At 43.5% G+C, this 12,951-nt stretch overlaps 1 protein-coding gene across 4 annotated transcripts in view; it reads right to left on the bottom strand.

Annotated features, from left to right (window-relative positions):
- PDS5A (PDS5 cohesin associated factor A) overlaps positions 1-11,780 on the bottom strand; it is a 79,067-nt gene extending 67,287 nt beyond the window's left edge. Inside the window, exons 1-2 of one of the 4 annotated variants that reach the window (XM_083836222.1) lie at positions 11,518-11,780; positions 10,539-10,709 (exon numbers count right to left, since the gene is read on the bottom strand). In XM_083836222.1, the coding sequence (XP_083692348.1) occupies positions 10,539-10,709; positions 11,518-11,544 (198 nt within the window). In that variant the 5' untranslated portion in view covers positions 11,545-11,780. Of the gene's footprint in view, positions 1-10,538; positions 10,710-10,955; positions 11,144-11,384; positions 11,492-11,517 lie in introns of those variants that run through there. The other 3 variants (XM_083836225.1, XM_083836224.1, XM_083836223.1) reach the window with 3 other exon arrangements.
- Positions 11,781-12,951: the final 1,171 nt, after the last annotated feature.

Raw genomic sequence — 12,951 nt, 5'->3', positions numbered from 1 at the left:
CAAGTAGGACTACTTCTCTGGCTCAAAGCGCTGGTTTTGGTGTTGCGCTTCCACACATTCCAGCAGAGTGAGGCACAGCGGGCTTTGATTAAGGGTAAGCCTCCAGCTACTGGTGGAACAACTCCATACTTTACAACTTGATTATTTCCCTGCTCCCCGCCCCCTCCTCCAGTCACTACATACCTCTATTTTGCACTTTTCTCCTCTTACTTGTCACAAGCTTGACTTGTTTCTACAACTTTGGGAGAGCAGCTGACTCAAAGAAGGTAAATGACTTGGAATTGGTATTCCCTCAACAGCAGTGGCAGTAGCAGGAAGGGTGAAAAACTGCTTCCTTCAGCAGCAGTGTCACCTTAGAGCACTCAAAACAGTCAGGTACAACACTGTCAGGATGACAAGCCTCCACATACAACTTTGGCACTCTGTAAAGAGGACTTGCATTTTTTATTTTTAGATAAACTAACTTGCTTTTGGCTATGTTAAAGTACCCGCTACGCAGGTCACCTTAGCTTACCAAACTGACTCACAACTCTCTGCAGAACTAACCTGTCATTTACCCACCTGCCTTTCCACCTGCCTGCTGAAATTATTTTTGCTCCCAATTGGTTTTGCTGTGCCTTTTTTTTTTTGAGCAAAGATGTTGATTGACAAAGATGTTGAAAAACACTAGGAAAATAATAAATCCTCTAGATATGTTACCAATTAGTATTTTTTCATCTATAAAATTTTGAGGCGATCAGCCGAATATAAAATCAATTTTATGTGGATATGGCATGACGCAGCCTTTTAACGATAATGCTGATAGGCGTTAAATCACTTAGCATGCAGGAACTTTCATACTCATCGCAGCCCACACAGGGACCCAAGTAGGAATGACTCAGAAGAATTCAAAGACAGGGTGAATTAGGGTGCACTTTCACTGCACAATTTCTCAGGAGGAGAACCAGTGTTAAGAGTCTTTGAATAAGTCTCTCAAATCAGCTTCGCTAGAAGCAGACCAGAACCAGTGAAGAACCAAAACTCAGATCAATAGCTAAATATGTCAAAATGAAATGAAATTCAGGGGCAGCCATTCTTTGTAATCTGACTGAAGGTGTTTTAACCTTTACAGGGAAACAAAGGCTGGGAGCGAAAGAGTAACTTTGGAAAACGCTACATGCTGCACCCACTTTTCCCAGGTTTAGAAACAGACTTTAAATTGGTTCTCACTCCCAGTTCAGAGATTTAAAAAAAAAAAACTAAATAATAAGATTTCAACTGACTTCTTTCAGTTGTAGCAGAATATATACCACGTGTATAAATTCTACAAAGACATGGTTTTAGTACTTGGTGAAACCTCCTATTTCCTAAAGCAAAATTCTAATGACTTACCAGCAGTCTGGACTACCAGTTCCAACTGGAACAAAACTGAAAGTTTATTTCCAGATTTCCCAGTTTCCCTTAGGCTACAGAGTTATGCCTACTTTCATATTCTATACATGCTTTCTAAGAAAAAATGTCATTAACAGCTCACAAATGCAACTCCTAGACCCTCATTTACTGACTTCACACAAGCAAAAATAGTTCTTCTTTTCTTGCCACTAGAATTTTCCTGTCGATAGCAGAAGTGGGAGTTTTGGAGAAGAGACGTATTAGAAGTTTTCCAGAAATAGTGACACATATCATCTACATTTACAAAAGATGACTGAATAAGGTATTTAAATAAATGTATTTTCAGCAAAAATCTGTAAATTTTTCTTGCTTTTCCTTTTGCTTTGCTTTTTAAGCAAATGAATGTTAACTCTCCAGCAAGTCAATGCTGAGAAAGAACCACCTGTCAAAGAAAATAAATAAATAAATGAACTGTACCTACCTCGTCCACCTCTTCACAGATTGCTGAATTCTGCTTCTGCCATCAGAAAAGTCTACTTTATCTCATTTTTATTACTGGAACAGTTTAAGAACTAAAACTTCCTTTCACTTCAACTACAATACATTGCGTCACTGTGAGAACAAAGGGCATAATTTCTGAATGATTCCTCTTTGGCTCTTCATGTAAACAAAGATTTTTTTTAAAAAAAAAAGTTATATCCTTTCTAACGGACTAGGACAAAAGCCCGCGGTTATTTAGAGTTAAGGGACTGAGTATTGGGTTTCATTCTTTTAAATCACAAGAAGAGAACAATTTTCATGTTCCTCAAAGTTTAATTTCAAATAATTCCCTACTAAATTATAACTATGGTTTCTTTAAGCTTCAATAATGAATTTATTATGGGAAGTATTACTGCATTTTGGATAATTAAGTACATGCCTCTATTTTCAAGCAGGAACAGAATATAATGACAGTTAAAACAAAAACAGACAACAGGACCCACCCTGCTTTGACCGCTATCTACCTGAAGGCAGAATAAAACTTTTAAGGGGAAAAATCCAACAGCATTTTCCTTCCATTAAAAAGGCAACACAAATAACGTCAGTCAGGTAAGAGGGGTTCTGTTTTTGTTTTGTTTGTTTTTTAAGCAATTTATTCCAAACTTCTGGAATAATCAGATAATCACAATTCTCAAACTACAGATCTTCTTTACATGAAACACTTCCTAAATTCAACTATTTACTTTCATCTTTTTCAACTTGTGAGAGACGAATTCTCAGGCACTTAAAACTACACTAATAAGATTTTCACAGTAAGTAAAAGTTTGCAGTTGGCATTTCAATGGTCTTCAAAAGACTCCAGAAATATTTGATTTCTGCAGACTCCTTTTAAAGTGTTGTCCTTAAATGTTTCTCCTTCTATGTATCAATTTTTTTTTAAAAAAAGGAATTTTAAATAGAAAAAGGTTTTAAATAAGGTTTTTAAATTTTTAAATAGAATTTTTTTAATGCTTATGAATGTATTTTGCCAGTACAAAATTTCTTTACTGCTTCATCAGTTTGGTAAGTTTTGACAAATTTCCTGAAGATAGCTGTTAATTTATATGACAAGATAATAAAAACGCAACTCTAACAACAAAATATAAGGCCTAAAATTGCTGATGACCACACCAAATAGTGTTTCAGCAAAGGTAACAGGCTGTATTGATGGAAGACAACAGAATATCATTAAGATGGTAACAGTACTTAACAAATAGAAAGAAACGGTCACTCACTCGAGAATAACTAAGACATCAAAAATGCTGACCACTCTTAACAGTACATGTGCACGGATTTTTTTCCCCCACCATGGCTGCAAAACTGATTCTAGAACTGCAGTTCTGACATCTCCATCAGATAAGCATGTATTACCTGTCTCACATTAATAAAACATTTAGGATACCCCATGCGATCTAGGTAGCACAAAATTTTCAACCTTCATTTCTGAGCAGGAGCACACGTTGCACCCCTTCCATCTTTCTTTACCCTTAACAGCACTTCCTCATGCTTAAGACATCTTTGCGATAGCCAAATTCTGATGTCAGCACAGCAGTGGGAATACAGTTCATTAGTTTACTGCAGCTGCAGAGTCAGCAAACGCACACTGCTCTGAGTGACACCAATAATAAGCATGTGGTTTAGATTTCTAGGTAACAACGGTGATTAAGAAGATATTACAGTCTGGAAGAGCTTCATATATGAAGAATGTTCAATGTGCATTGGGATCTAGACGAAAGTTAAGAACTAAAATGTCTCTAATATATCCTGTGTATATCCTGTGAACTAATGATCTGGGTTGGCTTTTTTTCCCCCTTTTTGGTAGCAAAAGACTCACATAGGCATCAAGCAGCCAAGTAGTATGAATTGATTCAAGCAGACAAGGAATACAAGTAACCTCAGATGATATTCCATTTCCCTGCCTATCAATCAGCTCCGTACTGCTGTCTGCAAACCAAGGGATAACCTCGCAACAACGCTATACAGTGAAAGAAAAATTAACACTTCATTTACGAGGCTTTGAGCATAGCTAAAACTACTGCTGTTTTGCTAACTTATGCGTACAACCCCCTCGTAGGAATGCAGTGATATGTCAAGGATTTTATAACCAAACTTTGTTTAAAATATTTGAATACACCAGGAGTCTCCCACATTATACCATAAAAATACATACTGCCAGGCACACCCACCTAAAGTAAGTGATTTACATGATTAAAGCATGCTTCTTGTACAAACCACAACCTAAGTTCAGCTCTGCTCTGCCACAGTCTTCCAGGACGAGCCTGAGAAATAGCTAACCTTCAACAGTTTTTATGTTCAATTTCAATTAATGCTCTTTTTTCATGGGGGGTGGTGGTGAACCAGAAATTTGTCATTTACTATCTGTCATTTTGTATGCTTTTAATACAATTCATCTCTTTTCCAAGGTAAACAAACCCACGCTTATCAAACCTCTGTTCAAGCTCCTCAATCCTAATGTTAATATGGTATTTGCCAACTGATCACACGCATTAAAAAAAGCCCCAAAGCTTGAAGCCATTGCTTCTTACAGTCCACAGAAAGGACTTGTGCTGTAGTTAATCAAGGTTGTTTACGAGAGGAGCTTATTGCCCAGCAGCCACCTTTCTTATTTATTGAAGCTGGAAGACCATAACTGAAGGAAAATAATGCAGGAAAGAAATATTTTATGCCCTGTGTCAAAACATCTGAGCCTAAAGACTACTGTATGCTATCCTGTCACCCCTTACAAAGTTTCTGTATGATGCCTGTTAAACAACCTATAAAACTTTTCCTAGAAAAAAAATAAATCATTTTCTTGGTTCCTAAGCAGACACGAGGAGGCCTGCTTTAAAGAAGTGCAAAGCACCCAATAACTGTAACTGAAGTCCGAGGAACCTGTGGTCTGAATGGGTGAAATGCAACAAAACAGTCACTTTGGAAGTCTCATTTTAGATGCGGCAAGTCAGGTGTACGAAGCCAGCTTGCCTCCCCAGCAGCTCTTCACTTCCCCACCTTTTAAGCCAGGGTTCCCATCCTGCCCTCACCTCACAGAAAAGCACGAAGCAAAACAATAAAACTGAAGAATTCTTCAAGGTTTCCAGCAGAATAAACAACGACATGAGGACTTCTGACCTAGTCTCTCCATTTTGGTGGTGTGTCACCACGAGTGAGCATGTCTCGTTCAGCAAACTTTGGTTTTTCCCTTCTCAAACTGGGACTGCTTCTTTTGTAATGTATTTACCTTTTTGTTGCCACGACACCATTAGAATAACATTGTGCATGTGAAGTTACCATTAATTACCGACGTGCTTGTAACAAACGAAAATTACCAGATTAAAAAAACAAAAGGTCTCATCATCAATCAGCTTAAAATAAAAAGTAACATCTGGGTGAACCTACACAGTCTATTTCTCCAAGGACTGACAAAATTGGGGCATTTACAAAGCAAACAGCTAACACTCCATTAGCAAAAAAAAAAATCAGTACAAGATTTCTTCTTCTCTGACTAGTGGCCTGTCCTAGTTAATGAAAAATTTGATTGTTAAAAGAGTCAAACTAATTAAAAAGATTAAACTATGAGCAAATGCAAATTAGAAATTTGGCTTTAGGCTTCTCTGGCCAGCAATAGCTCAAGAACTGCAAACTGCAGTCTGCAGTTGAATACAATTAATGGAAGTTTAAAAAGTGTTAGAATAATTATCTGTGGCAATTACCCTGGCAATACGACCTCCACAAAACTACTTATATTTCTTAAATTTAAGCACACATGTACATGCAAGTCAGAGGTCTCAGCCATGAAAATACCCACCATCTCTTATCAGCAATTTATTAATATAATCCAACGTACAATATGGATACTTTGCCCCCCCCAAACACAATGTAAAATAGATGTTCTTCTCTAATTTATATTTTTTAAAGTTTCCATCAAAGTAACTACATAAGCATAGCCAGAGCAGATCAAAGGTCCTTCTAACTTCACTACACAAGCCCAAATAACGGCCATATGCAGAAATATCAGGGAAGTACAGAGCAACGTGGTATTTTCCCCTCTCACACACCTCCACAGCCTACTCCAGAACACGCAAATAGCAAAACAGCAACCTTTCTCAATTTTAAAATTCTGTAGCAGATGCCTAAAAAATATCTGCGCGTAATAAGTTATAAGCATTAACTGTTTCCAGCGATAATCTCCCAAAAATACAAACACAACAGGCCCAGCTACAAGAGGCCACCTCCAAATAACCAGAGGAACACCCGGAAAGACAATGGGCAGGATGGGGAGCGCTCCTTTCACCCTGGCTCAAGCCCAATAGCTTTAAAATGCCATGGGACAAGATAAGGAAGACTTCAAGGCCCGCTAAGAGTGCTGACTGCTCCAGCTGATCACAAGCTAGGACTTGGGGTGGGGCAACAGGGGGAGATACGGAGGGGTGGAATAAAAAGAAACTTTCACAGAAAATACCTTGCCAGACTGTCACCCTGGGAAAAGCAACAAGACTACGGGACTGACTGCAACACCGCAGGAAGGTCACCCCCCCAAAAAATTAAAAACAACCGCAGAAAACAGAATGGTAACCCCAGCTATGGCAAAGAAATGCATCACCCTCTATCAATTCTGACCTACAGAACTCTTAATTTCGCAAGAAGTTTTTTTTATGCTGCCTTAAAGCTTTGTTAAAAATCTCTACGCAAACAAATCTATGAATCTACTCTTTCAGAAGGTTTCAGAAACTTTTTGTTTGCGCTTCTGTATCTTTGGTGTCTGACTAAATGTGCTTTTTACATATTTTATGAGTTAGCATTGCTTACAGACTGCTATGTATGTAAAACCAAGCACTGCACTATAAATACTTTCCTTTTTTCCTACAGATCTGTCACACACTTTATCAAACTGCATCGTTATTGATACAAATCTATACTGGAACTTGTCATCACGCATTATTTCTTCTACTGAAAAAAATTAACATGCAAGATAAAAATGGGGACTTTTGTATAGTTTCTGCATAACTATCTCAAAACATAGCCTTTGCAAACTTACACATTCAAAATTGACTCTGGAGTTTCTTTAACACTCTAAGAAAGGACTGCCACAAAAAAGAAGTTGCCTTCTCCCCTGTGCCAGCACAACCATTTGTGAGCTCTTGAAAAAAAAAAAAAACAGGCAAGAAAATGATTCAGGCTAAAATTAACACAGTATTTTTTCTCCTAAGTTTTAACCCAAATCTGTTCACCCATCAGTTTTGCCATGCGGCAAAACAAAATGCTTGCAAAGAGGGTAGAGAACAGAGGCAGGAGACAAGCAGCAGAGAGCTGCATCTTTCAGTGGCAGCTCTTGCTTCGCCTACAAAGGCTCCGAGAAAGTCAGTCTCTGAGAAACTCTGTGCATTTTGGATTGATAGAGCTATTTTAAGTCTATGTGACAATCAAGTATACTACCTTAATCTTGCTCGTAATGATGACATGGACTACATCAAAATATTATCTTGTGACCAAAGAAAGTGTATCTGAAATTTGGTATTTTACTGGCAACAATATTCAAGTCTGGAGTTTGACAAGGCAGTAAAATAAATTCAATTTTGAAAATTTTCAATAGTTACATTTTTTTGAGGTTGTAAAGAAGCTTTGCAGGACAGCAGACGGTGAGTTTCTAAAACTTCCTTCAACTATCTTAAAGGAAGAAATATAATACCGAGAGCACAATTGTTCTCAGCTTGTATTTAATTGCTGGTCTGATTTTAGACCTGAAGTATGACTTAGGTGACTGAATTGTTTGTTGTTTTCCACTTGTATTGCTCAGTGAAATAAAAGATACTGTTTCTCACCACAAACCTTACTAAATTGACAAACATTTTATTTACAGCACTAAAACCGATTGCTATCTAATGAACTGATGCATTGTAAAGAGAAACATTAGCCTAAAAAAAACTCATTTTACACCAGAAGTATGTAGCAGTAAGTTTCAACACTGCTACTCGCCAGCTGCCTACTTTGGCTTGAACTTAATTGGATCCATGACACGGACACTTGTCCCCAGCCGCAGCACAATACAGTTAAAAATCACTTCTTTAATATCTGAAATTATACACACAGCATACTGCCCCACTCCAGGAAGGCACTGACCCATCAGTGTAACCCAACACACCAAAAAAAACCACTTTGACACCATTAAGTACCTGAACTCCTGGTGTTTCATTCAACATACATATGCAATTCAGAAGCTTTTCCTTTCTGCATCGCTCAGAAGGTACGTGCTGATTTCCAAATTCTCAATACTTCCATTTTTGGGACAACGCTAATGTTATCATACAGATGTATCAAAACACTGTAAATGAATCTGGCCTACATTTTTATTACCCACAACCCCAAGCAGAAGGAGGGAAAGGATAGAAAAACATTCTTTTAAAAAGTCCTTGGCACAAAAGCTGCTGCTCAGGCACTCTGGGACAGGTGCCCAGAATGTCTCAAGTTCCAATAATAAGAAAACCCTTCATTACGAGAAGAGGTCTGGACACAAAAATACAGATGTGATATCAGGAAAGTTGCTAATACGGGCACAAATTTGTAGCCAGTTGTGTTGACCATGAATTTATTAAGTTAAAGAACAAAAATTTGCATGAACTGACCCAAAGACTGGTCGTCGGAACACCAAGTTACATATGCATCTTCTAAAAAAAGACACACAGAGCATCTTTAGGTCATATATGGCCGAGGAAAAGGAGAAAAAAAATAGTTGCAAGGATCAAAACATGCCTGAATTTGTACATCGTGCTAAAACTGGCTCTTATCATTGTCACATTTAAAGCTCTGGAGAGCTATCTTTATATTGAACAAAACTTTTTCAAGCATTTCCATCTCAAGTACTGCATCATAACAATACTCCATATGCCAACGTGACTTTTTTCTATAAATGAAGCTGATGTAAAGAAGCATGGATTTCACACACAAGGATTATACGTCTATGCAAAAATGAAGAGCAACAGCATTTGTTGGTTTAGTTTTGAAACACAGCACTAGTACTTTCAATCCTCTTGATGCTTCAGTAAAGTGAACATCTGATAAAAAAAAAAATCCTCAAGCCAAGATTAAGCAGTACTAATATAAGAAGAAAAATCTTTCTCTGTTGCTTCAGTGACAGTGGGGCCACTCGCAAAGTACTTGCTCCCATTTAAGGTTAGTCTACAGTTCTGAGCTCATCTGAATACCTTAACGGCACTTAATTAAAAAGTGACAGAATAAAAATATCTTAACCTGTAAGTTACATCCAACACACAAACATGTGAATTCTGTGAAACACATACGTGTGACTTTGAAATGCTATTATTTCTATTATCTCAGATGGCATGGCCCACCATTACAAGTTCTCCAACTGGGACAAAATAAAAGTCATTTAGTCTCAAAACTGCGCTCCTCCCCACTCCACACAGACTTTGATTCAAGGTCTCTGTCCAAACAAAGCTCTAGGTTCTTCTCCTATAACTGGCAATATTCCATGGCAGCTCTGAAAATACCAGGTTAGACTCTTGCATTCAACAGACAATTTTCAGAACTACAATTGGACAGCACGGCTCATTTTCCAAGTAACAACTGGCATATACCTCACCGCTTTGAGAGCATCGGACAAAGCTTATAGTCTCTTCACATTTATAGTTAAGGCATATTTCAGGGTACTCAGTGACTAGCCAAGACCACAATTTCTATTTTTCAATCTTTGTGGGGTTACAATTGTGATGGGAAACACATCATCAGATGAGAGAATATTTCTGATCTCAGAAAAATCATTACTACATCTCCACCCTGGGCACAGGACCAAATCCCAGGTTACGAAAACTTTCTGGTCCAAAGACCATGGCGTTAGCAAATGAGCTGTGCCAATATTAGAGAATAAAGTTAAGTGTTGATCAATCTTCAGCACAGAGTTAAGAAATAATATGATTGTATCATAATATTTCATGTTTCTAATGGAAAAGCAGATTAAAAAAAAATTAAAAACAGAGGTAAGCCTCACAGTCCCCCAGGATGATGTCAAACAAGCAGGGAAAATGCTTTTATAACAATCCCTTTTGTTTATGAAAATTTAGCAACTTTGCCAAGCACCAGTTATACTGAATAGGAAAGACGCACACAAGTTGAATCAAATTACAGAATCTGAGGCATTTTTACATATGAAACAATTTCGAAATTCCACCTACAAATTCCAGAAATTCACCTTCGTTTTCTGTAAACACGGCTAGCTTTTTGGTCAAGAACACCCTACACTAGATCGAGTTTTTTCCCCCACCCCACTACATCTTGCTCTGCTGGAACCCACAGACATCTTCTAGCTTGACAGCGAGTATTTTTGGTAATATATCCCGCAATTGTTACTTAGGATTTCACTTCAGACCTGTCTCCAACACCGCGGATGTATTTCACACACAAATTGACTGCATCGACTCCGGCTTTGAGTGAACACAAGGGTACAGTCACAAATTACAAAAAAGGATTCCTCCTCATTAAGGAGAAGCAAGGGAGCAGCATTCCTACAAGGGTCTGTAGGCAAGGAGCGGACATTTCAGCCGCGGCAAGAAACCCCTGGCAGTCCTCCTCTCCCGCGAGGAAACGTTTCCTTTGAGAAGGGAGAGTTGCGGGGCAGAGGAGCCGCGATTACTCACCTTTAACCGTTTAACCACCTCATCGTTGGTAATTTTGTCCGTGATCTCCTTCACCCCGGGAGGGTAGTAGATGATTTTACCGTCGGCGGCAGGTTTCGGCTGGGTAGCAGGGAAGTCCATCCTGGCGCCGCCGCTTATAAACTTTCCCTCTGCGCAGTCCTCTACCGGCCTCTATCGGTCAGAAAACAAAAGTTCAGCGGATTGGGAACGACTTTCTAACCCTCTTTTTCCCATTTCTAACCCTCAATTCGCACAAGGCCCCGCTCCCCGCCGCGCCGGCCGAGCCCCCCGCCGCCGCCCCCCGCCGGCCCGGGCAGCGCCGGGGCCGGGCCGCCGCCTCCCCCCGCCGCCCCGGCCCCTCGGTTCCCCTCCGGCGCCTCCTTTCATCGCGGGGCTGCTCCAGCCCGACGCTCTCACTTCGGAGCCGACGCTTTTACAATGAAATTTCGGCCCCCATCCGAGGATGCCCCGGCCCCGGGGGCCCGCTGCGAGCCCCGGAGGGGAGGGACCGGGGGGGAACCAGCCCCGGCCCCGAGGGGAGGGCTTCGGAGCCGGCCCCCCGCCGCCGGGAGCCGAGGCCTAAGCGGTTAGGCCTCAAAACTATCAGGAGGCAGAGAAACCAACGGCGGAGGGGGAGGGAGGCGGGGAGGGAGGCAGGGAGGCGGCGGCGATCGCAAACAAAACCCCCCCGGCGGCCCCCCCCGAGCCCCACGGACCCCTCCCGGGGAGGGGGCCAGGCCGCTGGCCACTTTCCGTTTGTTCCCGCAACTTCATGGCCCCCCCCCCGGCCCCCCGGCCCCTCCTCGCCGCCCCGCCGCCGCCCCTCGGCGCCCCGCCGCCCCTCACCCCAGCGGGGCCCACAAAGACCCCCCCCGGGCCCCGGCCCCGTGCACCCCCGGCCCCCCTCGGGGCGGAGGAGGAGGAGGAGGAGGGGGGGGGGAGGAGGAAGGAGGGGAGCGGGACCCGGAGCCGCCTTTACCTCATGCAGCTCCGGAAGGTGCAGCATTGAGCAGGCTCCGCACCGGCTGCTTCTCGCCGCTCCACCGCCGCCGCCCCCCCGCCGCCGGCCGCTGCCCTGCGCTCCTCGCCGCCTCCCTGCTCCGCGGTGCGGCGGCTCCTGCTCGGGGACGGGGGAGGGGGAGCTGCTCGCTGCTGCTGCTGCTGGCGGCGGAGGCAGGGGGAGACGGGGAGGCTCCGGCGGAGCGTGCGCCGCGGGGCCACAGTGCCGCTCTCCGACCGGCCGGGGAAGGGCAGCCGGGAGGAGGCTCCGCACCGCCCCCTCCCCCGGCCTCCCCTCCCTCCTCCCGCAGCCCTAGGCAGGATCCCCCCCTCCCCAAGCCTGGCCCGGCACGGCACGGCACGGCCCCGGCCGCAGGGCAGCGGGGGAAACCGGCCAGAGAGCGGCGTCCCCCCGCCGAGCCTCCCGCAGGGCGGCGGCGGGCAGTACCGGGCACGGCCGCCGCAGCGCTGCCTCACGCTTGGCGCCAAAAGCCCCGGAGCGGCCCCTCAGGGCTCCCCGCGACCCCTCGGGGCTGCCTGAAGCCCTCAGAGCTCCCCGCAGTCCCTCAGGGCTTCCCCTGGCCCCTCGGGGCTGGCTCCAGCCCCTCAGTGCTCCCCGAAGTCCTCAGGGCTACCCCTGGCTCCTCAGGGTTAACCACGACCCCTCAGGGTTAACCCCGGCACCTCAGGGCTGTCCCCAGCCCCTCAGAGCTCCCCAGATCCCTCAGGGCTGTCCCCCGGCCAAGCCCCGACCCTCAGGGGTCTCCTCCTTTGCCATGTGAGGTGTGTGTGAGGACTGGGGGACACAGAGGGGACTGGGACATGTTTGTCCCCGCAGTATGTGCTCTCCACACCAAGGTGTGTGGTGCTGTTGGTGGTTTTGGCGGCGTTTTGCGGGCGCTGCTCAACCCCGTGTCTCCCTTTCAGCTCTTACTTCTTACCCCGCGGATGGTGTTGAGGCCCAGCCAGTGTGATATATCACAAAATTGGTGGTAAATTGTGCACGGTGGCACCAACAGCGTGAAGGCAGGTAAATAGCCCTTCCTCAGAGAGATTGGGGATAAATCTGCATCTACATATTGACATCTACGTTTTTTGCCCTCGCTGTTGGCAGATGAGCATCTCAAACATTGGCTTCCTTATAAATCTTCAGCAGGAATCTGAAGGTGCAGATCGAAGGGGCCCTTGCCAGTAACCTCAGGAAGGCTTTCCCTGTGAAATGACTCTGCAATGTAATATTCTTTCATCTTTACAAGAGATGGAATATGTCTGGAAAGAAGGTCAGTAGCAAAGTAGGATGTATCTGTCCATTTTGAATCTGCAGTTCATGTAACACATGTCCACGTATAGACACAAGTACTTATCCAGCTGCCCGCCCTGTCTCCAATTTCTTGGTTAAGCGAACCAGCTGAAA

The sequence above is a fragment of the Anser anser genome (assembly GCF_964211835.1).
Source record: "Anser anser genome assembly, chromosome: 4".
Classification (NCBI taxonomy): domain Eukaryota; kingdom Metazoa; phylum Chordata; class Aves; order Anseriformes; family Anatidae; genus Anser; species Anser anser.
This window is presented reverse-complemented; position numbering and strand designations above follow the sequence as displayed.